This window comes from Malaya genurostris, chromosome 3 (assembly GCF_030247185.1).
Source record: "Malaya genurostris strain Urasoe2022 chromosome 3, Malgen_1.1, whole genome shotgun sequence".
Taxonomy (NCBI): Eukaryota; Metazoa; Arthropoda; class Insecta; order Diptera; family Culicidae; genus Malaya; species Malaya genurostris.
The window spans coordinates 98,916,372-98,943,311 of NC_080572.1; the positions used below are offsets into that span (position 1 = coordinate 98,916,372).

The window sequence follows — 26,940 nt, forward strand, 5'->3', positions numbered from 1 at the left end:
TTTGCCATTAAATATGATATTTTATTAGTTACTAATGTTCATCAAACAATTACATTAATTTTCTTCGAAATCTTCTAAGCAGTTATGTAATGAAGATTATCCGGGGGGAAAAGAAATTAATTACCATTCGCAATGGTTATCGGAAAACGTGTTCTTTCGTCGTGACACGTGCTTTATGCATTTTCAAATAAAAATAAATGTATTTACTTTCTACCTCCGCATAATGTGCTGCGTTTGTTAGGAAAAATGTAGATTGTGTGAAAAATAGCATCACAAAAAAAATTAACGATTCTTTCCCTATGTATGTAAATAAAAATTGTTTCTCCCTATTTTTGTTTCGATTTTCCCTCGTTTCGTATGTTTGTCTCTTGATTTTGATTTAGAGAGGCGAGCGTTCATATTTCGTTAATAATAAAATTCATTGTATTATTCATTCGCTTCGGATTCCTGTTGCATGAAATTTGCACAAGAATTTATCTACTGGAAAACATGGATGATTTTCAATAGACCTACCGTCTGGCTTATACAACAATATTACAAAGTTACCCGATTGATTTGTATCTGTAAGTGTTGTTAATTCGGTCGTCGTCGTTTCACAGATGCGAGATTTTTATTTTTCTCAAGTTGATTTTTGTCTTATCCTTTTTCCCATGTTCACTTGTTTACTTCTGCATTCTCTATAAGTGTAATTCTTATCAAATGGATCACAGCAGTGTCACCTGAAAAAGTGCAACAGCACAAATCTGGCAACGATTTGGTTTGCGCGAATGTTTGTGTAACTGCAGAATCGAAAACAAATTTAATGTATTCTAGGTTCAATTGACAAGCGAGACTATCGAGGCATGGACTTAACTCTTGTTACATGAAAGAAAATTTGAGGTTAACTTTTTTGTTTTATTGCATGTCATTTGTGTTTGTCACAGGTATCGAGAGAAGCTCAGATTTTTCTCAATGTATTGTTTTTGTTTAACGATTCTAGCTTAAAGAAAACTAAAATTAAACCGCGTGTGGCTTTTTAGGAACAATTTGACGAATTTTAATTTTTTCTTTTTAAACATAATTTTATCAGTTTATTTTTTCTCTTTTGTATCAATATGAATACTTTTGGCATACATTTCTTTATTTCAATTAAATGTATTGTGTCACTTTCTAACTAGTAGTTCTAAACAACAATAATCAGTCAGCCAGAGTATAAACAACTCCGAATCACACACGAATGTATTGTTCTAGTACTTATTAGCCTTGTAAAACAACAAAAGGAGTTAATTGTAGATGATGTAACAAATGAGAGCGTGTAAAAATGAGTTTCTCCTCTTAGTTGCGATTTTGTCCTTACACAACGAAGTGATGAGAAAAAGGAACGAGACGAGATTTGATATCGATCACAGTTCATTAAAGGCAATTCGATTATGGGATTATTTTTCCTTTTCTTTTTGAGTCTAATTTGTTATTAAATATCACACGATTGCTATTTAATAACAATTGGGGGTTTGCACGTGAAAATACTGTTTAGCGTTCAGGAAAACAACGCAATGAGCTTCCACTTACATCTAACCATGTTATCGCGTTTTCTCTTTTCCTAAATAGCTTAAAGTTCGGTTTTTGCTAGTACCTGTTTTTCAATTTTTCGCGTCTTTAACGAGAATTGAGTCTCATCTCTTCATTTTTCTGTACAAAAAAAAAATCAGATTTAATGTCTGTGCTACCACCGACACTTGGTGGCTGCCCGATTTGTTTTATCACATTTTGAATTTTCCCATGCAGGAAAATATATATTTAAAAAATACAAATAAAAACAACAGTGAATCGGACTAGATTGGTGTGAAGGAAATCCTTGTTTCGCTTGCGATTTTATCTTTGTTTAATTACTACTGCCTTCAACTGACGACTGTTGATTACTGTTTGTCCATCATTTTTATTTTTGAAACAGGTTCAATAATATCGTATCATTTCAAATTGATGCCTAAATTAAAATTCGTCTTATCAATCATTCGCTTGTTTTCTTTCACTATGTTTTGTTCTCCTGCATGCTTTTCCTTAAACAACAGGTACTGAAGTGAGTTTAATGAGAGAGATCCCATTGCATTCGAGAGCACCACAGGGACCATAGCCGTCCCTAGTCTCTCGGTGAACAATGGACGTATGTTTTAAAGGAATGTGACCTCTAAAAATTACTACGTAGTTTATTAGAACGAGATACGGACTTCGCAACACTGCGAATCACGGTTAGAACCTAAAAACGTATTTAATTCGCGCTGTTCGCTTTTCTCGATTAAACATGTTTCTCTAGTAACTTAACAAACGAAAATCGACGAATATCACAAATTTGAGTAAATAAAACAAAAAAGTTTTCAAGTCTCTTGCCTTCATTGTGTCTGTTTCTTTTTTTATGTTTGTTGAACTATTGATTGTGGTTCCCTTTCTGCTTCTGTGAATCATTATCGTTCTGATTTAATTTCATCATCAACTTTCACGTAACTTGTGTTGTATATTATTTCCATCTATATCAAGGAAGTTTGCAAGTGCTCGGCATCTCTACAGTGTTCGTATAAGTTAGATACTCTCATTTATGATTTCTTATCTTTCTAGCTCCTATCAGTTATAAGCTTCTTCCCTATTCTTCTACTTCTTTTTCGCACTTTGAAGATGCAACTTCAGGTTTCCTTTGTAATTTGTAATCACCACCGCACAGCAGCAGGGTGCGATGCTTGTTGGATGAAACACTTAACGTGATTTGTTTGGTTTCGCGTTATTTCTGTGTTTACGTATTAGTTTAGAAAAAAAACATCACAATTACTCTTTTCGCTCGCGTTCTCACGAAGGATTAGCTTATAAAATGTCGGCTGCCGATCAGCACATCATCGATGGGTAGTTAATCTGTTCGTGTACATGTGTGCCATTGGTTATCAGGAAGATTCTTTGATTTATTTCTAACTGTGAAGGGCTGCGCGCATTTTGCAGATCGACATTGCAGCTTTTTGTGTCCTATCAAAATGAAAAAGATCTATCTTTCCAAATAAGAGCTGGCGACGAGTGGGTGGGTTCGTACTTGTGCAATTCAATGGGCTTTTTTGTCCACAATTGCATTTGAATGAGTAGTAGCTATTGTTTCGATTATGAAAATCTTACTGCCTACTTCTACAATTACCGTTACCCGATGCATTCACTGTATGGTATTCGATATGTAGCTAATATTTATTTAGAGACAGTTACCACTGTATTTAAGAATAGAATTGAGATCGGAAAATGACGAAATGATGTCGCATCTGATACTACTAATTCAACTTTGCGGAAGGATGTTAGAAAGCCTCCTTTTGTTTAGTAATTCTTTCTTAAAGCGATTTTCTCCTAGATTACCTACTTATTTTAGCAACGGTGGAATCGAAGCACATTAGAAAATGGAGTCGGTCTATTTGACATAAGGTCGCACCTCACAAGTCACCAGGCATATTGATCATTTAGTATAATAGCCTATCAGAAATAGGTGCTATCTATGAAGAATTAAAAAAAAATTTGTTCAAGTTCGTGCGAACCGAATCACCGCCACTCATATTTTGAGTGAGGGATCTAAAAATATATAGTTCATGAGAATGACGAGGGCACTCATCCACCTTCAGTGGTATAGTTTAATAGTTACATTTGATATCGAATCTTATCTTATCAAAGAAGTTCAAACGAAGATTATTATTTTTTTGATATTGCCTATTTACAATGGATGATACTCAATAAAAAATGCTGTTTGAAAACCCATTAGAAAACCGACGCGGAACGACGTCGAACATTAGCAAACGAGAAAATAAAGAGAGATGATTCATGTCATTGTGCAAATTTACTCAAAAATTATGTCGTGCTTGTTAGGTATATTCTGTGTTCTGAAGGTAATCGAAGTAATGAGACTGCAGTAGCATTAAAACAAACTTCTTGCAGCGTTACAGGCGTTGAAGTTTTAGTTAATATATTTATAGATTTTTTCATATATTAACGAAAAAATTAGGTAATCTAAAAAGCAGAAATGCCCAACATGAAAAAAGGGCGGAGGAGCCAAAATGTAAACAAAATATATTAAGTTTTATTTCGATGAAACAGTTCATCACAACTATCACTTCTATTGCGTTTTTGCTGTTTGGTGTTCTGTAAACGAAAAGGCGTTTCGTGAGCTTCGACTTTTTCATGGTCATCATAATAGCCCTATTGAACAGGCTTTTGAGGCTTGCAACGGATTAACTTTGATTATCCTTATTAAACGCCAATTCACTAAAAATAAGTCTTTACATTACATTCCTTTTGTGGAATTTAGCCTTTCTGTTTCAACAACCTTCGCAGCCGATTCTTAGTGTACGGAATCATTGCATGGCTAGTACTACCATCCTACTGACACTAAGAACCCTTCCAGGTCGGGACTCGAATATACGGCAACTGCCTTGAAAGACCAGCACCCTATGTATGCAACCGCCAACCCGACCGATTTTTATGTACTACTTAGTAAAGCCAGGTTAGCTAGGAATTAATTCTTGACTAATATAACATTCTTGATTGAACAACCAACTGGGTGAGAACTAATCTAAGTGTTAGAAAATTTTAATATATTTTATTTTTTTCCTGGTGGAGAACCCAATACCCGATGAGGTTTGGGATGAAATTGACCTCCTCCTCCAATGGTGTACGCTATAGTTCGATGATTTTCGACTTTTTCTTGCCCAAAATTAAAGAACAGAATCTAATTGACATTTGGTTTCAACAAGAAGGTGCCACATGCCATACAGCACCCGAAACAATGGAAGTTTGGTTAGCAATTTATTTCTCGTTCTGGACCAGTGAATTCGACTCGTATCGGATTATTTTTGTGGGGGTACATCAAATCTCTTATTTATGCCTACAAACCCGCATCCATTCAAGCACTAGAATAGAACACATGTTATTGATGAGAAATCAGTTGATATGCTCGAAAAAGCTATTCCAAATTTAATTATGTTGACAACAAAATGTTATGTAAAGTCATAATTCAGAAAATCTACTCTGATTATTCTTTGGGCGTTTTAAACAAGTCCATAATAATTGTAATATTTATTTAACATTTTCAAAATGAAACAGTCATTTCGCCGTATTTTTCTATTTCAATTTCAAAGTCAACATTGGAATTCCGCCGTTGGTTTTGTACAATTTGTCTGATTTCTTTTTTGTTGGTTGGATGGGTTCGGCATTCCACCTATTTGAAAGCTGATATTTAGATTTGTTAATTTCTTCTACCATAAGACGTAATTGTCCCTTATCGTAGGGATTTTTGTGAGGTTAAACAGTATTAACAGAATATTTGAAAATTTATGACAAAAGAAGGTATTACTTTTAAATTTTCTTCATCCAAAGTGATAGAGGAGAATAATATGCACGAATCAAAAAATTTCGGACTCAATATTTCTACAGTACCATGAATCCACCATTCCCTATAAATAAGTGCTCTGACAAAAAAAACTTGATTGTCGGCGAGAAAATCTTAACCTTTAAAGCAAAAAATGGTTTCTTCATCGCTCATTTTTTTAAATTTTTACAAACGTTTTCATCAGATATCAAGTTTAAACGGAAAATACACGTAAAGAGCAGAGAAGTTACCACGCAGTAAACCATGCAATTATTTAACAAAAAGATTGCATCAATTTATGATTACTCATCTCAGAGATTCTCTCGAAAAATATGAATGTTTTTCGGATTTCAATGTCTACTTTCAGAAACATGTCGATCAATGTCGCTGATGCAATTTATCGTGCCCAGCACATACTACTCAAAGTTGTACAATTCGCTTCTGGTTCTCTATTCGAATTCTGCATGTAGAACAATTTTAGGTATAAATTGGTATTGGTATAAATTGAACAGTTAGTTATAAACAAAATCCTACATTTGTTTTTTTTTCGGACAATCAAAAGTGAACCAGCTAATTCCAAGAGCCGAAACCCTGTTTTGAAGAGCTTGTCCATTTGCACGGAAAATTGTACGGGAGAATCACAATTTTTACCAAACGGTCACATCACTAGGGACAATGTATTCTGTATTCATCGCTACCTACTTAACACCCGTGAGGATAGTCCTCTACCGACACCAACTGACACGCTATCATACCGGCTGGTGAGTACGAACCCATCTGTCGACCATCGTCAGCTCTGAAACGGAAAAACGAGAAAAACAAAAGAAAAAAAAACGCACAAATCAATCAAAATTTTGTTCGTTCTACCGATATTAAAAACACAAAAATGAAATTATGATTCGAAATGCATAGTTCATCTGCTTAGGTATGAATCTTCTAAAAAATTTCGTCTTTGATGTTATGAGAATGTTATACTCGTAGTGAATATGACATGTGTTATGAGGATGATACCTCCAAACTTACTATCTAACAAACATGCTTCATATGAACGATTTTGTAATTGTTTATCAATTACTACAAGAAGCTTTTTTACTTGATCCATATAAACTTCGAATGGTTAATATTGTAATTATATTCAGTAATGAAATTCACAATTACAGCTTTATTATAATAGTTTTACTCACATAGCGTGTTTACGTTCTTTAGTATGGATTCAATATTAAAAATAAAAGAAAAATATAGAATTTTTAAGAAAATAACAGTGCATACGGAAGCTACCCACACCTGAAACTTATTTTAAGTACAGATTTTCCTCAGCCTGTCTTTTGATCGTAAATTAATAAATGAATGAATTGATTGGGTTAAACTGGAATTCACATGCTGTGTAGTACAAAAATACAACAAAGACACTTTGTCTTATGACGGAAAGTAAAAACTTACTGCTGAACGGCTGGGACCACCGGTGGAGCTTGGGTTTGTGGTGGAGGGGCTGTCGTTGCCGGGTACGAGTAGTAAGCCGGAGCGGTCGGAATTTGATACGACGATGCAAAAGTGCCCATGGCCCCCTGTACCCCACCGAGTGGATCATAGCCGGTTGCAAATCCTGCTGCCGGAATCGTTTGTCCTCCACCAGCAGCGGCAGCAGCAGCTGCTGCAGCGGCCGCCAGCTGTGCTGGATAAGGATTACCAGTGCCAGCTGAAGCATAGTTGTTGCTGTACTGCTGCTTCGGTTGATAGGGCGGACGAGCGCCGGCTGGTTTCGGTCCACCGTCGGCGCTGTACTGATTCGTTATATTGTAGCGACCACCTGGTTGAGATTGCTGCATTCCACCAGCTCCCTGATGAGGTTTGCTCTGATAGAAACGAGTTCCGTTATGTGCATTGAATGCTTGCGGAGCACCTCCCACCATTTGGTTGGAAAAATCTTCATATTGATTGTGATTCTGATAAATATTCTTCTGATGGAATCGCATTTGCTGATGCGGTTCATACATCTGTTGTTGTTGACCTCCCGATTGTGGCTGCTGCGACTGCGGCTGTGGTTGCTGCTGGTAACCACCACCGCCACCGCCATTCTTATTCCAGCTATCACCACCACGATATCCGCCCGGTCCACCGAATTTGTTCAAATTGTTCATGTTATTAAAGCGATTTCCTCCTGGGCTACCACCGGGAGGAGCTCCGTATCTGTTCTCAAATGGTTTCTTCTGGAACATTCGTCCACCACCGAAGCCGTTCTGTTGGTCTATCCGACCGTATCCGTTCATAGATGTCAAAGCTCCGCGAACATTGTATCGGCATCGTCCACCCTTTCCTCCGGGTACCTAAGAAATACAAATCATAATGTTAGCATTCATGGCGAGCAGTTCTTTTCATAACTATTGTGCTTTGTTTTTTTGCATGTTCAGTACAAAGAATGGGATTATTTAATGTTTGGTTTTAAAAAAGATTGCAGATGGCATATACTAAACGACAGTATACTACTACAGAACAATTATAGTTATGAATGTTGATGTTGTTCGTTCATTAATTTCTGACACGAATTTTGGCTGATTTTTTGGCACAGATTCGTTCAGATTGATGCGGATAGTTCACAAAAGCCTGCTTCAGTGCTTACGTCGCATATTCGACTGATTATATCTCCCGAACCAGCCAGAAAAGTGCCAGCCATATGATTCTCGAACTTGATCCCGATTCCAATATTAGTCTCTAACGAGCTTACCTAAACATGTTGAGCTTTGTCGGTTAAGTCACCTTTACCATTATATCATCGGAAGTGACAGCCGTTTGAGCTTTGAGCTTGATCAATAACCGATAGTAGCTTTCAAGTATAAAGCGTTGTTCAAATCGGTAAAACCTTTGCGGCAAAGTGAACGAAGAAAAGAGCGCATTTTGCTGGTTCCGTCAATTTATCAATTCAACTCCGGAAGCAGAAATGACCGCTATTGTATCTTCGAGCTTGATTCACAATCTACGACTAGTTTTTAGTGAACCGTATTAGTCGTCTTCGAGAAAATTGAGCGAAAAGAAAATTGAATTTTGTCAGTTACGTCACTATACCATTTTAACTCTGGAACCAGAAGTGACAATCACTTAATCCACAACCCAAGACTAGTTTTCAAACGAGCCATAGCTTGTGAAAATTGATAAACCGAAATTTAAAATGACAGCCCTGGAGGCTTTAACTTTAACCTCTTCGTGTCAGAAAATGATGATGAGCTTTGATGTTACGCCCGCTTGTTATGAAATTGGCTGGTAATTTATTTGCTTTTGAAAAATTCGGAAACCTTTTGAAATTATTAAATTGAGGATGAAGTTATACCTTTTCCTACTAGCAATTGAAGTAAATAGAAGTACAATTTTTTGACAACTATTTACACATATCCGATCCGCTTCAGTGCCGGCACGACACCGTGCACGGATACTGATATTATTTTATTCGTTTACTATGCGAGGATTCACAGCTATCCGGCACCGTGCCGTTTCAGTGCAGCTCGCCGTCAGTGTAGCGTTCGTCCGGCAAATTCAAATTCGTCGTCACAGATTTTTTTAGCCTTTGCTGTGGCGGACCGGAAACAGCACGGAAACGGAACGGAAGGGTCCCGACAAAAAAATGAACACTGACGGCGCACTGAAGGCACTTTCACTGAACCGTCACGAACCTGAAAAGTGTGAATAGTCCTTTAAACTGCACTACACCGGAGTAGTGCTACACCATGGCATGAATAAAAGAACAAAAATAATGAAAACACAAACAGTAACCCTTGACTACAATAAACGATTGCATTGCACCTTAAATAAAATAAACCTAGATTCCCCAGTGTAATAGTACTGTAGTTGAGAAACCCGTGGCACCAAAAGCGCCGTCTGGTGTAGAATGGGTGCGTAAATGCTCCTAAAATGCATGCATAAAGTTGCCTGCGCATTTAACACAACCACAGTAGCTAATGGAAAAAAGTGCACCCGTTTCTCACTAGAGGTGCTGTTAGTGTTACCGTACAGTGAGAAATCTATGTTTACTTAATTTATGATTGCACAGAGCTACACCGAACTTTTGATGAGTGCTACACCAGTGGTATCGGTACAGAAAAAGTGTAGCACTGGTGTAGTGCAATTTGTAAAAACGAACGGTTTCAGTACAGCTTTCGCTACACCGGTGTAGTGCAATTTAAAAACGAAAACGACAATAGATCTGAGAACTTGCTTCACAGTTCAAGAGCTTTCAAATAAGTGCAAAATCGATTCAGTCACCTCCGAGAAAATTAAATTGAAGAAATCGCTAAACACGCACATTTTTTTTATTTCGTCGAGCTGAGTAGAATAGTATGTAAAACTGTGTCTGTGTGTGTTGGTTTTTCCGATAATTCTATATCCTTTCTATAGAAAACGACAAAAAGGTTTGTTATACTGAAGACATGTGCAAAGTTTCATTGAAATCGGAGAAAATCGATTCTAATTTTTTCACCTTTACTGTTAATTTTTGGAATTATTCCATAAAAAACTTCTATCGCAAAGGAACATTGCAGGAACAGCATACATAAGACCGACGATTTTTGCTATGTTCGGTGAAGTTTATATGACACACATGTTCATAAATGGAAACGCTGTTCTTAGACCGACTACGAACACCCATGCAATTATTCCGACGTCCTTACATTATAACAAGACCAGCTCTGTATAGAATTTTCATCATGACATAAGTGTTAATGACAGATTTTTTTGTTCACTTTCTCTTTCAATTATTACGGTACTCTTAGCAATCCTTCTATCTAAAAATTTTCAGAGGAAAATAACCAAAACTGTTCTTTTTAATATTTATTTATTTATTTACAATCAACAGACACAATTTGGTCCTAATGATAATTCCTAATAATATTCAGAAAATTTGTACGTATTCTGCTTCGTGACACATTAAAATCATACCCAGATGAAACGCGGTTGAACGATCTCTGTAAAGCAATAATAGAACCGTTTGCGCCATAGTTGGTACGTCGTATAGGAAGTCGAAGAAAAGCACTGTTGCGGAGAGCTCTGGGTCGCACATTAATATTAATTTCGTTGAGCAAAACGGGACAGTCGATCCTACCGTTGAATATATCTGCTATTATCAAAGCGCGTGATAATTCTCGTCGCACTTGTAATGTGTCGAGACCCATTAATAACCCGCGACTTTCATAACTAGGTAGTTGATGAGGATCGGTCCACGGCAATCGACGAAGAGCGAAGCGAACGAATCTACGCTGTATTCCCTCAATTCTATGAGCACCGTTCAGCTAGCATGGGTTCCAAACTGCCGAGCAATATTCGAGAGTTGAACGAACAAGCGAGCAGTAAAGCGATTTTAGACAGTGTATGTCTGTGAAGTGCTTAGTTATTCTCATTAAGAATCCTAAGCTACGGGAAGCTTTAGCTACAATGTAACTGATGTGATGCTTGAATGTAAGTTGCTCATGGAGATGGACGCCAAGATCCTTAACGCTAGTAGATCTTCCAATCGAGGATCCATCCAGAAAGTATTCGACATGCAATGGCATTTTTCTCCTCGTGAACGTAATGGCCGAGCATTTATCTGGATTTACAATCATACGGTTAACTTTACACCAATCTGCGAAGATTAACAATTGCCGCTGGAGAAAGGCTACGTCTTCTAAGTTGCGGATGATGTGATAGATCTTGACATCATCAGCAAACGATAAGCGAGGACCTTCCAAGGCAAAATTGACATCATTGAAGTACAGTAAAAATATTAACGGTCCTAGATGACTACCCTGTGGTATTCCGGATGATGCGAGGAACTCTCCGGAAGTATGATCGTCAATTTTAACTGCTAAACGACGATTCCTAAGATACGACTGCAACCAACGAAGAATGTTCGAACTGAATCCAAGTCTGTCCAACTTAGCAACCGCGATGTCGTGGTTGATTATATCGAAAGCGGAGGAAAGATCTGTCTGGTTAACGTCCGTTTGTAAACCGTTAGACATTGCATCAAACACATAAGACAAAAACGATAGTAAGTTTGTGGTTGTTGAGCGGTTAGGCATGAAACCGTGTTGAGTATCGACGATATATTGCTTGCAGTGATTGAAAATTGGTGTCAGTATAACCTTTTCGAACAGCTTTGGTATAGCGCTAAGGGAAGTGATACCGCGGTAGTTGTTTATATCCTTTTTATCGCCTTTCTTGTGGACTGGGAACATAAAAGAAGCTTTCCATAAATTGGGGAAAACTTCAGTAGCGAGAGACATTCGAAACAATTTGCAGAGGGGAGCGATTACTCCACGCGAGCACTTTTTAAGAATAACTGCCGGTATTCCATCAGGGCCTGGAGAATTTGAGGCTTTCATTCCTACAATTGCCGTCCGTATTGAGTCTTCGTCAATATTGATGCAGTTCAATGAGTTATTAGACAGGGGAACGTTAAGTGCTGCGGCAGCAATTTGCTGCTGAGTCAGGATTTCATTTGAAAAAAAACCCTAGAAAACTTTTCCGCAAACATCTGGCAGATTTCCTGTGTGCACGAACCAGTACGATCTCCAAAGCTCATTGACGAGGGCAACCCAAATTCTTTCCTTTGCTCATTCACATGTTTCCAGAAATACCTTGGATTTGATTTCAGTTTTCGTTGTACGTTGTTCAAGTAGTTGGCATGGCAGCGCTTAACGGTTTTCTTGTACAACTGATTTATCTGCACGTAGTGATTACGCAGGGAAAATCCTCCATGTTTAGAATACCTCTTTAGAGCGGCTCTTTTGGTCGTTTTCAGATGTCCATTTTCAGCCATGGTGGATGCCGGGTCTGCCGTCTCGATCGTTTCGGTACATAGTAGTCGATTGCGTAGCTCATAACATTAGAAAACGTCTGCACAGCAGCATTGACATCATCGTTGTCGAGAACTTCATCCCAGTCGATTTGCGTCAAGAAGTCGGTCATATTGGTGTAGTCGGTTCTACTAAAATTATAGCAGATGATGTCCGTTGGAATGCAGGCGTTCTGTAAGCGATTTTAATCGAGCACAATATGTAGTGGAGGATGATGACGAACGGAATTGACCAGAGGGAACGGTGAAGCACTAATCTTTGGTGCAACATCTTCTCTACTTGAAAAGCAAAGATCCAACATCCGGTTATTTTCATTAACGACATGATTCGACTGTCGAAGAAGGTTGAGGTTATAGCCGTCGAGCATGGTTGTAATGCCAATGTGGAAAGTGGAGAGCGCCGGATCAGGAAAGAAGAAACCACCGGAACTTGTTTGCCATTTTATGCTGGAAAAGTTGAAGTCTCCCACAATCAAGATTTCATCTACGGGTAGTACATGAGTGGAAGTAATTTCTTGCAACGACTTTATGTGTGCATCGATTAGCGGTAGATCGCGGCATCGGTCCGGAGGAAGATATATCACACAAAAGTAGAGGGAAAAATTGACCAGTTTCAAACGCACCCAAACCTGCTCGACGCATTTACCAGATGCGGTTTCGATCAGTTGCGCCTTCAAACGACGATGCACTGCGATAAGCACCCCGCCTCCAATAGTTTTTGAGTCATTTAAGGGGCTGCGATCGGTACGGAAGACTTCGTAGTTGGATCCAAAACCTTGAACGGAGAGCGTACAATCACTGAGCCACGTCTCCGAAAGAGCGATGATGTCGAAGCAATCATCCGAACAAGCCAGCAAATAGTCGGAGATGTGCATGTTCATGCCTCCAACGTTCTGGTAGTACAAGTGCAGCGGTTGACTAGATTGATCGTGCGATGGATAATTGCCGTCTGAGATGGTTTGGAAGACCCCTTCCGCGTTCCCACTCACAGGGCCGGGACGACTGATGACCGCAGGCTGCAATAGCTCGACTGTGGGGAACGTATCAGGGGTTTCCATGGTGCGAAAATCTGTGCATCCCGGTATCCGATTCAGAGCGAGAGGAGGACATCTATAAGTGCGAGAGAGATCAGCACTTGGAAAGGACGGAATATGCAAATACTTGCCGAGATGAGACATTTGGAAGACTCTTTCACCACACCCACGCACAGGACCAGGACGACTGGAGAACGCTGGCTGCTGTGGCACGACTGTGGCGGGGAGTTCGAGAGCTTCCAAAATATCAACTTCAGTGCGTCCCGGTGTGGTTCCATTGTACTCTCATAACGTTTGCCGGGGCGGTGTTCTCATCAAACGGAGCGGGCTGGGTGTTACTTCGTCTACATTCATAACGGTGCTGCATCCATTTTCGTCGGGAATCGGTGGAGAAATATCGATTGGAGGATACCAGATGTTTTGCTTTTTGTTGTCTTCGAACTCGCGAAACAAAACACCTTGTGGCCAGGTGTCGGGATTAAGAGCCGCTTCCCGAAATTTGGGCAGTATCCCAACTTTGAAGGAGACAAAGTTCAAAGTATTTACGTCGACATCTTTTTTCACCAGCGGGATGACCGTGACATCTTCGCTGCACTGTAAACCATCTTTTGTTAGCTGCGAAACCATCTCCTTACTAACGCTGGGGTGAAAACGTGACAAGTAAATCCATACGAGGGAGCAGGGCGTTGGAACTGTTGCGATATTACAGTTATCCGATGGTTTCCGGCAAGCTTCCAAGGTTTTACTTGGCTCAGAACTATCTTCCCGACGATGCTTCACATTGGGACCAAATCCGTCGGGCTTCGGCGGCAGCGGCGACGAAACAGGCACTTTGCGCGAGAGACGAGATATTTGCTGGCTATTCGTTTTAATTTCGGCCTTCAGCTCAGCAAAAATCGATTCTGTTCTCTCTGCGATAGATGCAAATGCGCTTCCAAACGAAGAAACCGAGTCGCGGAAACGAGCAAGTTTGATCAGTTTACAACACTCATCGCATATCCAAAACAGGTTGGGATTTTCGTCCAAAACTTTCAGAAACGGCTTGTTGAGTTTTGCGCATTTCATATGTACCAAATGATGGCAAAAACCTGAACACTCAACGAAATCTTCCTCCGATTTTACAGTTTTGGCACAACGATCTCAAGCATTAGCCATAGTGAACAAATCTCAGGATGCCAACAGTGAAATTCAGATGGCGCTTCGGTCGGGTGAGAAAGAGCGTGAAACTGAGTATCTTGATAAAACGATATCTTCGATAGGCGTCACTTCGCGATACGATAGCAAAAGAGCGGCAACGAAACTGACCGAAAAACACCACGAATTATCTTCACTTCACCACGACACAAAAAACTGTCCAATTCTTATCGAGACTACGAGTAACGCAGGAAATAAAAACGAATAAAAACCACTATAAATCAATAAAAAGTGCTAGTGCGTCGATCACACAAACAATGGCGGTTCGTTGTTTACAAAATGTTTAAAGTAATGTAAACTAAACTTCCTAACTAACAACTGAATAAGAAACTAAGTTGATTCAATTGATTGAAAAAAAAATATTATAAATTTAGTAAAGTGATAAATTTTGGTCATTTCAAAAAAGTTGTTCGGTTACCGACACCCTAATAAATTTCACTAAACATGGAAACACCTTGGGGTGCAGGTAACCGAAATCGGTAGACATTTTGAAAATGACAATATAAATCTTTGGTTGCGAAAATTTTGATAGCATCTGATATTAAATCACGAAATAGATCGATTTCACTCCATAAATATTCAATCCACCCACCTATTCGATTGATACTTTTCAATTTATGATGCTATGAAAAAAAGTTAAAAAACTTTTGTTAATTTTCTAATTGCTCAAAACTTGTTTTGAGCGCAGCAAAAACTACAAGCGTCTGTTTGCTTTGGTATTCGGCACAAAAGAACGTGTTACTATTACACACACGACATTGGTCGGAATGAAGCTATTTGCTTTCTGTCAAAAGTGACGGTGGGGTGCCGGCAACCGAACATCTTCCCCTACTATTCTATTTTCAAATCGAAAATCTCTTAATAGATTCACTCAAAAACTCACCTGCTTGGCCATTTCAATCAATTCTGAATTCGGCTGCTGACCGGCTTCTTCTAATACCGAAAGCAACTCCCGTGCCTGACGTCCGTTTCCGGGCGTGAAAAATGTATACGCTGTACCGAATGAAGAACACCGCCCGGTGCGTCCGATCCTGTGGATGTAATCTTCCGAAGAGTTCGGATAATCAAAATTGATTACATATTTCACGTCCTCGACATCCAGACCTCTCGCTGCGACGTCCGTCGCAACCAGTATGGTACTCTTGCCATGTCGGAAGTCCTGCAGAACATAATCGCGCTCCGACTGTGACTTATCACCATGGATCGAAGTCGCTCCGTAGCCATCTCTTACAATATTCTTCAAAAGATCTTCCACTTTTTTCTTGGTTTCCACGAAGATAATTATTTTATTATTCGCGTCGCTTGCGATTTCCTTTAGCAGTCCAAGAAGTTTACCTTCTTTATCACTTTCTTCGCAAATTTCAACAATTTGATGAATGTTGTGATTCGCGGATAGATTCAAAGATCCCACATTGATTTGAATGTAGTCATCGAGGAAATCTTCTGCCAAAGCCTGTACCTCCTTTGGCCAGGTGGCAGACCACATCAACACTTGTCGATCCGGTCGGATTTGCTCGATAATCTTGCGAATCTGTGGTTCGAAACCCATGTCCAGCATCCGATCTGCTTCGTCCAACACCAGATAGGTGCATCGGCGCAAGTTGGTAATGCCTCGCTCGAGAAAGTCAATCAGACGTCCTGGGGTGGCAATCACCACTTCAACGCCACGCTCCAAATCGCGAACCTACAAAATAAATATTTGACTGGTAAGCTCTATGGTAGCACTTACATATATAAAAATGATCTCACTTGTGGTCCTTTTAACGCTCCACCGAAAATGCAGGTGTAGCGGATCTGTGGTTTCGAATGAATGCCGAAATCCCTAACAACGGTTTGGATTTGTTGTGCGAGTTCACGTGTCGGGGCGAGCACGAGAACGATGGGACCTTCACCACGTTGCAACGGTTTCTGATTGGCGATATGTACGATGGCCGGTAGCATGTAAGCCAGAGTCTTCCCAGAACCAGTCTGAGCAATTCCTACCAGATCTCGACCAGAAAGAGCAATTGGCCAACCCTGAGCCTGGATGGCGGTAGGAGCAGGAAATCCTTGTTTACTGATTTCGTTCATTACAAAATCTGGGAAGTTTCCTTCCTCGAAATTTTGAGCCGGATGTGGTACACTGTTACCCATAACAGTGACTTGCATATCTTCGCGGAATGCTTGCACCTCTTCTTGAGTGCGGGTCAAGACGTCTGGATGCGGCACGTAAAAATCTTTCTGGAATGGTTCCAGATTCTCCCAGATTGGAGCCACTAGACCCTGTCCAGGGAATTTAGCCTTCAATGATTGGATCTTGGCACGATCTTCTTTGCTCATGTTGTTAAAATCTGGTTTTGGACCATATCCATTTCTGTTACCATACGAGCTTGGCATCGAATTATACTTCTTCGGTCCTCCGAACGAATCCATGGGTTTATCGAAAAAGGGTTTTCCGCCGCCATTCATTCCCGGGCCACTGTACATTTTCGGTCCTCCAAAATCTTTCTTCATCGGCATTCCACCGACACCAACGGGTCCACCGAAATTATTGTTGCGAAATTTGTTGAAACCACCTGGCCCTCCGGAAGGTCCGTTCGGGCCGTTGCCGTACATCGGTTTCGGTCCTCCGAAGCCATTCGGGTTGAATGGAGGGATCGACGGTGGACCACCAGGTTTGTTCATGAAGTGGGGCTTACCGCCGGGTCCGCCGCCTGCTCCTCCATAGAAATCCGGCTTTTCACTACGTGGACGGAAACCTCCTGGGTGGGGTTGACCGTTGCCTTGGAACTGCATATTGATTATCTACAGAATAAACAGGAAAACAAAATTAAAAACTGGACATGAAGGTCAGCATGAATTGGAAGTGTGAAATGTTAATAACGGTCTTTGACAACATGGATCATGAGCGGTTTTAACCATCCTTATAGTGACACTACAAAGGAAAAAAACGGTCTTTGATTGACATTGCTAGCTTTCTAAAAAGGGAAATACTATGAGTCATCTTCGATACCGATGAAACATCGGTACTAACATGTGATTAGGGCATTCGTGCAATATGCCCTTTTAAAAGTTACGAAAAATAATGCTCATTACTCAAGTTTTAAACATGAAATTCAAGCATATTGCGCACAATTTCGTAGATTGGACTTCTATCTACGAGATTATATCGATTATTGTGTAAATGAAGGTTTTAGAGCCGAGCAATGAGCATTATATTCTATAACATTCGCAAGGGCCTATCGTGCGATATGCCCTAATCACATGTTACTACCGAAATGGGTTACGTCACTTATACCATCATATCTCCGGGACCAGAAGTGACAGCCATCTAATCTTCGAGCTTGATTCACAATTCAATAGTGGCTTTCAAACTAGCCTAAGCTTGTTGAAATCGGTTTAGTAAGCTTCAATTAAGCGTCTTGTCGAGCTGAGTCGAATGGTATATAAAACTAGGGGTCTCCGGAGTTCCGATCAAAAGTCGATTTTGTTTAGTAATTCAATTACCTTTCTATAGAGAAAACCAGAAGCATCGATTGCCCCCGAACAGTCAATTGCTCGAAGGAATAAACCCTTCTTATTCAACCTAGTGGTGTGACCATACCTTTCTTTCGAAAGAGAAAGTAAAAAAAGAGAATCTGTCACTGTATTATTCGTCGTTTTTAACATTTTATGCAGAATTAATACAATCACATCTGTATAAAATGTTCAAAACGACGAATGTAACAATGAAAGATTCTCTTTGGTTACTGTTTCTTCCAATTATTGCGGATCATTCCTGCCTTTTTCGGTAATTTCTTCAGTGCAGATTCAAAGATTTAGTTATTATTATCGGTAAATAATTGGAGTGAAGGATTGCTTACAGTACCGTAATAATCGAAAGAGAAAGTAAACAAAGAGAATCTCTCATTGTTACATTCGTCGTTTTGAACGTTTCATCAAAGATAAACTCAAGATGGAATACTCTATGATTTTTCATATACCATTCAAATAGGACCCCTCGATGAAATCGGTTCACCGTCAGTTGCAGTATACAATTCTCATTTAAAACAAAACAACAAGCGTCGAACCGCTACATGCGTCGTAACTATGACAATTTTTGTTTATGTAGAATTAATCTTAAATTGCAATGTGATAGAAATCGTAGTTTTTTGCTGCATATCGAGTGGTTTTTGAAACAGGAAAACAAAAATTTATAAGAATTATTGCTAAGATTGCTGTTCAATTTGAAATATTCTTATCTTACGATGCATTAAAGTGAATGGATGTTACAACATATTTTGTGCGGTATGTTTACATATGTTTACTTCTTTCCAAACTTTTATTGTTGCTATGGAATTTTACCGTCACTTTCAAATGCTTATCGACGCTTATTTACGAAGGGTCAACAAAATTACACTATTACTAAGTTCACTGGTTCACGATTACTGGTCCGATATTTTTCGATGGATCGTATGGGACATTGTAATCTTGAGTTTATCTTTGGTTTCATAGAGATATCCTCGGGCGTATAAGCAAGTGACATTTTCTCTTTAATCACTCTTTCGATTATTGTGATGTGATTAAAAAGATTTTCTTTCATATCACTATTCTGTTTGAAAGTCGGAAGTTTCGGGTATCATTTCATGCAAAGAGTTGAGTGATAAACGTGGAAACCGCTTGGTAATTAATAGAAGGGAAAGTAAACAAAGAGAAACTGTCACTTGCTTATACGCCCTTTTGAAAAATTAACCGAGTGTTGAAAATAAATTTGTGAAAATTGATTGAGAAAATATGTCACGCATATTTTTTTTCTCACACATCGCCCAGAAATTCCGGAATTCAGAGTCCAACGGAATACAATAATTTTGTACGGGACCAGAAGACCTTTCAATAATTTTATGGAAATCAGTCCGACCATCTTCGGAAGAATTGCGTGTCTGATATCAACGAACAGAGTCGAATAGTATATGACACTCGCCCTTCGGCGATTTATTTTAACAGTGTGATTACATAATCTTTTTATAGGATAAAGGCTAATACAATTTGGCTGAACAGCTCTACTGTTTAGCTGCATATTTCAGATTGTGATTAATGGAAAATGTCATATCATTCCATTTTAAGACTAGATTGCCCAAGGAAATCATTTTGATTACTTATCGATTCTAATCATATATGTACACAACGACATACTGCTTAAAATATGACTTTTTGTAGAACATAATTTGTTCTATGAGTGTAAAAATAATATTAATAAAATATGAAGAAAATTTTGTTTCAGTGATTTCCTTTACATATTAGTTGTTCTATCAACTTTTTTTAAATTTTTGTCGTCCAGTCATTTTTACAATTAAATACAATTCACTCCATTGTTAATGGGGCTCGTATCGTATTATAATGTAGAAATAATCCGTTTACCTTACCAAATGTCCATCAAGTGTAGCCATTAACCAAAACTTTATGACGACTTAAAAATGTAAAAGTTAACACGTTGACGGACAATTGCGGCTATAGCCGTCAAAGCGAAGTTCACAATGTGGGATGACTGCTATAGCCGTCCAAAACGAAACGGTCGTTTTTAGACACTACGGCACTATAGCAGCACAAATGTGCACTTACTGGCATATACGTAGAAGCATAGTGTCGTGTTAAACCTGTCATTTACGTTTTTAAATTTTTGCTGTTATAGCCGCCATCGTCCTATCACTTAGTGTATAGAGTCCGCTGGCGCCATGACGGTTATAGCCGCAACCTAATTAAAGGTACTAAATTAATCAAAATTAAGTTTATTTAAGCAGAAAGAGTAAAACTATACTTCTAACATTCTAAAAATCACAAAAACATATAGTGTCAATTTTCGAACTTCGCTTGTTCCTACTGTCCGTCAACGTGTTAAAATACAAAGTTTTAATGCCAGGAATTAAAAATGAAAAACTTCACAAAATTAAATTTGGTCCATATTATCATAAGAGGTGATTATAAACCCTTTAATACAAGTAATTCTGAAAAAATTGACAACTCAAAAGGAGTTTTGAAATTCACGAGTGATTAGTAAAATCTGCTTTGTTTAGTCTGTTCGCATGAGAAAAATCTGGAATAAATTTTTTCTCGAGTAAGGTCACTATTTCAGCTCTAACCATCCGGAGACTGGACTTCAATGCATGGACAATATCATCACAAATGCGCGTGCGTCGTAATTCTGGGTGTCTCTCCATATCCTTTCCAAAAGTAAATTTTGCTGACAGCCGGAGTAATCGAAAACTCAAGGAAAATATATATCTACGATGAAAATGATTCTCTAAGTCTGTACAATATATTTAATTATTGGCTAACGCTTCTGTAGACATTTTTGCACATAAGAACCCTTTTTAATGTTCACCCTTTCACGGATAACCATGTTTAGAAAATTCTGGAGCACAGCAAGAACGCCGCCACCTTGTTAGCGCAATATTATAAAACTAGTGACATGCACCATTTCCAAAGCGAATATGAATAATTTTCGCTTATATTTGAAAGGAATTTTTTGTGAATTATATTCGACTATATTTCGGTTCGATTATGACTCGATCGAAATACAGAACGAACATTTTTACATTCGAACGAAATACAGAATAGGAGTGTTTCTTGTCTAGCAAAATATGTAAATGGAAACCGAAAATTCACAAAATAAAATATATGAAAAACAAGTCACATTCTTTTCTTAATGCTAAACAAAAAATGAGAATATGTTTGAATCTTTCAACATGAAAATATCACTGAATTCCTAGTAAATTTACTTTATAAATATTTATTTTCATGCGAAAATAATTTCAAAACTATATATTGAAAATTTGTCATTTATACCTTTTTATTCAAATTTCCTTCTCGTACTTTCTCTTCCTCGGAAGCTCGACCCGAACAAGTTAGAGGGGGGAACAATACTGCTTCAACTATTCACTCACTGCGATTAAATTTCCTTCTCCCTGGGCTTTTAATGCGCTGCACTGTGTTTCCTCCACGATATGTACCTCACGATCAACAAATTTTCATGTGCAACAATGCTATTATGGTGGGGTGGGTTGATGAGGAAAACTTGTGGTGCTACTGCCTGCTGCACTAGTGCTCCGCTTTGGGGCGCCACGCGACGGTGATTAAAAAAAAAGATGGCGATCTTAAGTGAAAAATTCCAGTTGAATGAATATCACACTTTACCGTTCACTTTACGTTCCGTTGAGTTTCGTTTTTTGCTTAACTTTATGGCCGATCACTACCGAAAACTAGTTACGATACTTTTATACCAAAATGGACGTTTTCTCTTCGACTTTGAAACTTTTATGAAAAAATTGGAAACTAGTAACAGGGCACGCAACGCACACACCTTGTTCGGTCGAGGAGAGAAAGCCGAGAGAAAACCAGTGCTGAACCGAAGATGGCTGATGGCTCGTTAGCTGGCTGGATTTTGTTGTGTGGCGAAAATGGCTGTGACAGCCAGTGCTGTCAACTGTTTTTTCCAAAAAACTGTATTTGGCGGAAAAATCTATCTGTACAATATCTTTCTCGAAAAATCAAACATCGATTTAGTGCGGAAACTGATTTTGCGACCAAAATAAAAAAAAAGGTCGCTCGACCTGATTTACCACTATGGAATCCAACACAAAAACTGAAAATCGGTATTTATCTGTATGAAAATTGAAATATCGGTATTTTGAGAGATCATATCTGTTATTCCTGTATCGAGTCTAGTAATCGGTATAAATACCGAGAAATCGGTATAGTTGGCAGCGCTGGTGACAGCTGATTTGGGGCGAATTAGGTATAACGCAGCCATCGATGATATTCAACACGAATTAATGTAACTCCAGCTGAACAAAAAGTCAATGTAACAGAATGACATGCAATGTGCATGCAGCCCGTATATTTCTGTTTTGCTCGTCTCCTGTGCGATCGTTTACACGTGTAGTTCAAGTAAAAACGAATCGTTTAATTTGAACCAGATTGAGGTGTTTTTTTTCTAAGAATATATACTGATATACATCGGCAAAAATGGTACAAAAATCAAAAAAGTTCAAAGGAAACCCCAAAAAATCAACATCGGCAAAAACTAGACCACCCCCAGATGTCTCCTGGAAACAAGTAAAAATTAGTGGACCAGTAATATCGGATGATGGAGCAGATCTAGCCGGTTTAATTGGCCTGGAAATTCTAGAAAGTTATGATCGATCCTTAGTAATAAGAGATAAACGAAAGGTAATGACACTTTTGTATGGATAAATTTAACGTAAATGAAATATTTTTTCCTTTTAAAAGAATAAGAAAGAGCCTGTTTCGGATGATGAATGTGACACTTCAGATTCTAGGCTGATAGCAAAGAAAAAGTCTAAACGAAAACGAAATGATTCTGGGAGCAGTAGTAATAGCGATTCTGAGGAGCTTTCAAAAAATAAGAAACGCGAAAAGAGTTTACAGTTAAGAAAATCGTTAGCGCCGGACGCCGGATCTGAGGAAGATTCTGGAATTGACGACAAATCTACCAACAAAAAATCAAAGTTTGAAGGAAAGAAAACGGTTCAAACAAAAGAGTCATTCCCCGGAAAGTTTGTTCTTCTGAAGAAGGTAAATGATGCTGCAAACGAAAAGGCAAACATGAAACGAAAAAATAAGAACACAAATCAGGAAAAACGGATATCAGAGAAAAAATGCGGAAATGCTTATTCCACAAATGAATATTGTGTAAGTTATCAGTAATTGTCAGCCACAGGACAAAAATAATACATTCTTTTTTTCTTTGTGGTGTCACCGCTCACAGTCCATCTTACCAAATAATACATTCTTTTCTCATTTTAAGCAATGGAGTGAATTAGGTGTTTCGGAGCCCATAATTCGTGCACTTGCCGATAAGGGATTTCGAAATCCAACGGAAATTCAAACACTTTCCTTGCCGGCCGCAATAATGGGTCAACGAGACTTGCTTGGTGCTGCAGAAACTGGCAGCGGAAAAACTTTAGCATTCGGTATTCCTCTGCTGGAGGGAATAATAAAATTCAGGGCAAGTGAAGAGTATCACGCATCCTCCAAATCGTTGATCGGCAATAAGGAAGCAGAAAGCGATGGACACGAGTTGACTCCGCCACCGGATGAACTGGAATTTTATCCCGAGCTAAGCACTGGTGAACCAATCGATCAGATGGATAACGACATAAAGAAAGAACAGTTGTATAAGCCGCTGTACGCATTGATACTAACTCCGACGCGTGAGTTGGCTGTTCAAATCAACAATCACCTTAAAGCAGTTACCAAGTATTTGGACATTCAGATAGCGACCGTATTTGGAGGACTAGCCGCTGTGAAGCAGGAAAGAATGTTAAAAAAATGTCCGGAAATTGTAATTGCCACCCCCGGACGGCTTTGGGAACTTATTCAGAGTGGAAATCCGCATCTTGGAAAAGTTGGGGAAATTCGGTAAGCTTGTTTTAATGATCTCATTTGAAATTCTATTCTAAATAAAGTATCTTTAAATAGCTTCCTGGTTATTGACGAAACTGATCGAATGCTCGAAAAGGGACATTTTATTGAGCTTAAACAGCTTTTGGAGATGATGAACAAGAACGAGGAAGCAACCAAACGTAGACGGAATTATGTCTTTTCCGCTACGCTCACGATAGATCATGATTTACCACAGCACTTGATAGCCAAATCTAGGAAGAACAAAAATCTTCAGATCACCAAGGAAACTCCCGGACAGCGTCTTAATAAACTGGTACAAATAATCGGAATGACCAACCCGAAAGTAGTGGACATCACGCAGCGGCACGGCACCTCGCATAGTTTAGTAGAGTCGCGAATTCTCTGCAAGGCCGAGCATAAGGATTACCACCTGTTCTACTTTCTTCAGCGTCACCCAGGTCGTACGCTGGTGTTTTGTAACTCTATTGATTGTGTGAAACGACTAGTTTCGCTTTTCGGATACTTAAATTGTGATCCTCTCAGTTTGTTCGGAAGCATGCAGCAACGTCAACGTCTGAAGAATCTGGAACGTTTCACTCAGAATCCAACTGCGCTGCTGATTGCCACGGACGTTGCGGCACGTGGTCTTGATATTCCCAATGTCGATCATGTCATTCACTATCAGGTACCGAAAACAACGGAAAATTACATACACCGGTCTGGAAGGACCGCTCGCGCCAGCAAGGAGGGTGTAACTATTTTGTTTATTGGAGCGGATGAAGTCAAAGATTACGTCAAGTTGAACCAGAACCTGGGCAGAACTGAAGATTTGCCCATGTATCCAACCTCGGAACGACTGATGAAGCAAATAAAGGATCGGGTAAATCTGGCGAGAGACGTCGAGCGCACGGATTTGCGTCAAAGGCGGAACAATGAATCCGAAAACTGGGAAGAGAAGGTAGCCAAAGAGTTCATGAGTGATTCGGATATAGACAGCGAACAGGAAGAAGAGCGAAAATTAGCCAAAAGTAAAGAGAAACGTCTGATGAAAGCGAGACGGTATGAGCTGAGCAAACTCCTAGCCACACCGATTGTGATGGATAGAGTGCAATTAAAGTAATTAGATTTTTGTGTAACATAATTATTAGCAACTAACAATTGTTTTTTTTTCGCAGATTCCCCACTTCATCTGGGCCGAACAATTTCCCATCTCAAAAAGAAAAATCTGCAATCAATTTGGTTCAACAAGTAGTTGAAGAAAACATTCAATTCAAAAAGCAACGAAACAAGAAGCGGAAAAGAAACGAATAATGGTGAAAAATGTATCTTGTCTAAACATATATTTAGTGAAAACCAACAATCAAGAAAACTTTGATTGTTCTGTGCAGTTCAATGCTTTGATACGTAGATTCGCACTCCGTTAGCAACCAATGAGCGGGTGTGTTTAGCCAGAATTGCTGTCACGCCCAATGTAGGCGTTGTGAAGCATCTGAAAGTAAGAACAGCAAATTAATAAACACGTTAAAACATTTTTTATTGGACACTCACTCGATGTATGGTTCAATCTGTTCCAGATTCCATCTCTCCTTCGTTTTGAAAAGCATACTGAGTCGTACAAGCAAATTTGTTGGTAGGTCTGCCTCACTGAGCCCTCGCACACAGGGAACCGCTCCTTCTCGGTCGATTATTCCTATCCCACGCAGATACTTCTCATCGATCACGAATCCCTCCGGAAGTGTTTGCTGCCAATTTGTTAGAAAATCTTCTATGTGAAATTTCAAACCTTGCTGGAGGATATTCTCCGCGAACAATGAACAAACAAGATCTTCGCGATAACGAAAACAGCTTTCCACTCGTTCGCTGGGAACTGTGTAAACATCGAAAATGCGATCAACGATTTCATATGGTACAATACCGTCTAGTGCGTCGATCGTGGCAGCTTTATCAATTTCATCTAGCTCCCACGAATTTTCGGCAATCAGAGCCAACATCAGTGTCATTACCCGGTATTCGTACTCACTATGCAGCATCCGAATTCTATCTTCAAATTCAATTGCCCGATACTTTTTCAAACCCTCCTGAAACTCTTCTCTGCTGCACTGTACCGTATCCAACAATTGTTTAAACCTAAACAGCAAAGATCGATCCACGAGGTGTTCATTTTCGGCACCCGAATAACGCGTCAACCGTAAAAGATCGATAATTTTTCTGTACTTGGGCTTTACCTGTCGACATTCAAAGTAGTCGTGAAAAATTTTAACCACATTTTTCCGCTCAATTTCATCAATACTGTCTACTTCTTCATCCGCCTCCTCAGTGCTACTGTCTAGTGATGTATTAATTCCACCCTTAGGACTCTTGATCGGGGAACGACTGGTCGCCTGAGCTTGTTTCAGATGTGGCACTAACAGCAAGCTATTGGAAATTTCAGCCTCCTTCACATCGTATGTGCGACTATCGGTACAAATTACGACCTTTTCGTTCAGAGCACCTTTAAAGGAAACCGATTTGCCTTCTTTGATTTCCTGAAGTATGTGATCGTCTACTTCTAATAACTTGAGATTAGACAAATCTGGAGCAAAATTATCTGGATAATAAATAGCCTGTAATGATACAAAATAGTTATTTCCAATAATGAAATATTTGAAAAACCAACCTGAGCAGTATTGGTTAAATTTTTGTGATCCAATTTGGCGTACTGAATAATGGAGCGAACATCATTAACCGTACGTTCGTAGCTAGAACAGTTTCAAATAATAAATCACGATAATTCTAATACTCCAAAGAACCTTACTCTTGACTGAAAATCATACTCGAAGTACTTTGGAATGATTACTAAAAATGCATGAGTAAAAACTTTCGCCGATAATGAAACAAATTATACATTAAGGTATGATTATATATCGGTAATGAACGTAATGAATTTCGCGCCATGTACCAGGGATGCCAGGTCATTTTTTCAAAAATCTGTGATCAAGCCAAAAACCTGTCTGTGAAAATCTGTGCCCGTTTTCCGTACCATAACAGCAGAGATCAAAATCAATTTGGTGATAAAAAAAAAAGGTCTCACTACCAACATGCTCTGTATCTTTTTTCTCAACCGCTCTGTACTTTTTGGTGCTAAACTGTGCTCGATTTCAAAAATCTATGAAAAC

At 39.1% G+C, this 26,940-nt stretch overlaps 3 protein-coding genes across 6 annotated transcripts; 1 reads left to right on the forward strand and 2 right to left on the reverse strand.

Annotated features, from left to right (window-relative positions):
* Positions 1-21,763, reverse strand: LOC131438821 (uncharacterized). 3 transcript variants are annotated; one of them, XM_058609135.1, is made up of 6 exons: positions 21,554-21,763; positions 21,206-21,468; positions 16,154-17,188; positions 15,288-16,088; positions 6,797-7,680; positions 1-6,152 (listed from the first exon to the last, which is right to left on the reverse strand). In XM_058609135.1, the coding sequence occupies exons 3-6, from the start codon at positions 17,177-17,179 to the stop codon at positions 6,059-6,061; spliced, it is 2,805 nt and encodes a 934-aa protein (XP_058465118.1). In that variant the 5' UTR covers positions 17,180-17,188; positions 21,206-21,468; positions 21,554-21,763; the 3' UTR covers positions 1-6,058. The 3 variants fall into 3 exon arrangements, with proteins under 3 accessions (XP_058465118.1, XP_058465117.1, XP_058465116.1); XM_058609134.1 differs by having other exon boundaries at positions 21,206-21,763; XM_058609133.1 differs by lacking the exons at positions 21,206-21,468; positions 21,554-21,763 and adding an exon at positions 17,891-18,067.
* Positions 21,764-22,268: 505 nt separating this feature from the next.
* Positions 22,269-25,096, forward strand: LOC131437221 (ATP-dependent RNA helicase DDX24). Of its 2 annotated transcripts, none has more exons than XM_058606405.1 (5): positions 22,269-22,588; positions 22,649-23,071; positions 23,148-23,800; positions 23,861-24,901; positions 24,961-25,096. In XM_058606405.1, the coding sequence occupies exons 1-5, from the start codon at positions 22,385-22,387 to the stop codon at positions 25,094-25,096; spliced, it is 2,457 nt and encodes an 818-aa protein (XP_058462388.1). In that variant the 5' UTR covers positions 22,269-22,384. The 2 variants fall into 2 exon arrangements, with proteins under 2 accessions (XP_058462388.1, XP_058462389.1); XM_058606406.1 differs by having other exon boundaries at positions 23,187-23,800.
* A 61-nt stretch (positions 25,097-25,157) lies between these two features.
* Positions 25,158-26,709, reverse strand: LOC131437222 (sister chromatid cohesion protein DCC1). The gene is made up of 4 exons (XM_058606407.1): positions 26,580-26,709; positions 26,442-26,523; positions 25,334-26,388; positions 25,158-25,274 (listed from the first exon to the last, which is right to left on the reverse strand). The coding sequence occupies exons 1-4, from the start codon at positions 26,594-26,596 to the stop codon at positions 25,175-25,177; spliced, it is 1,254 nt and encodes a 417-aa protein (XP_058462390.1). The 5' UTR covers positions 26,597-26,709; the 3' UTR covers positions 25,158-25,174.
* Between the last annotated feature and the right edge of the window lie 231 nt (positions 26,710-26,940).

Bases quoted from the DNA above. Each gene is read 5' to 3' on its own strand.
- LOC131438821 (XM_058609133.1), bottom strand. From the start codon at position 18,052: ATGTTAAAAACGACGAATAATACAGTGACAGATTCTCTTTTTTTACTT. The intron at 17,189-17,890 runs GTAATTGAATTA...TTTATTCTGTAG, and splicing joins CTGGTTTTCTCTATAGAAAG to ATAATCAATATGCAGTTCCA. The intron at 6,153-6,796 runs GTAAGTTTTTAC...TTTCCGTTTCAG, and splicing joins GTGGTCCCAGCCGTTCAGCA to AGCTGACGATGGTCGACAGA.
- LOC131437221 (XM_058606405.1), top strand. From the start codon at position 22,385: ATGGTACAAAAATCAAAAAAGTTCAAAGGAAACCCCAAAAAATCAACA. The intron at 22,589-22,648 runs GTAATGACACTT...TCCTTTTAAAAG, and splicing joins TAATAAGAGATAAACGAAAG to AATAAGAAAGAGCCTGTTTC. The intron at 23,072-23,147 runs GTAAGTTATCAG...CACCGCTCACAG, and splicing joins ATTCCACAAATGAATATTGT to TCCATCTTACCAAATAATAC.
- LOC131437222 (XM_058606407.1), bottom strand. The intron at 26,389-26,441 runs GTTGGTTTTTCA...GTATCATTACAG, and splicing joins ATTTAACCAATACTGCTCAG to GCTATTTATTATCCAGATAA. The intron at 25,275-25,333 runs GTGAGTGTCCAA...TCTTACTTTCAG, and splicing joins CAGATTGAACCATACATCGA to ATGCTTCACAACGCCTACAT.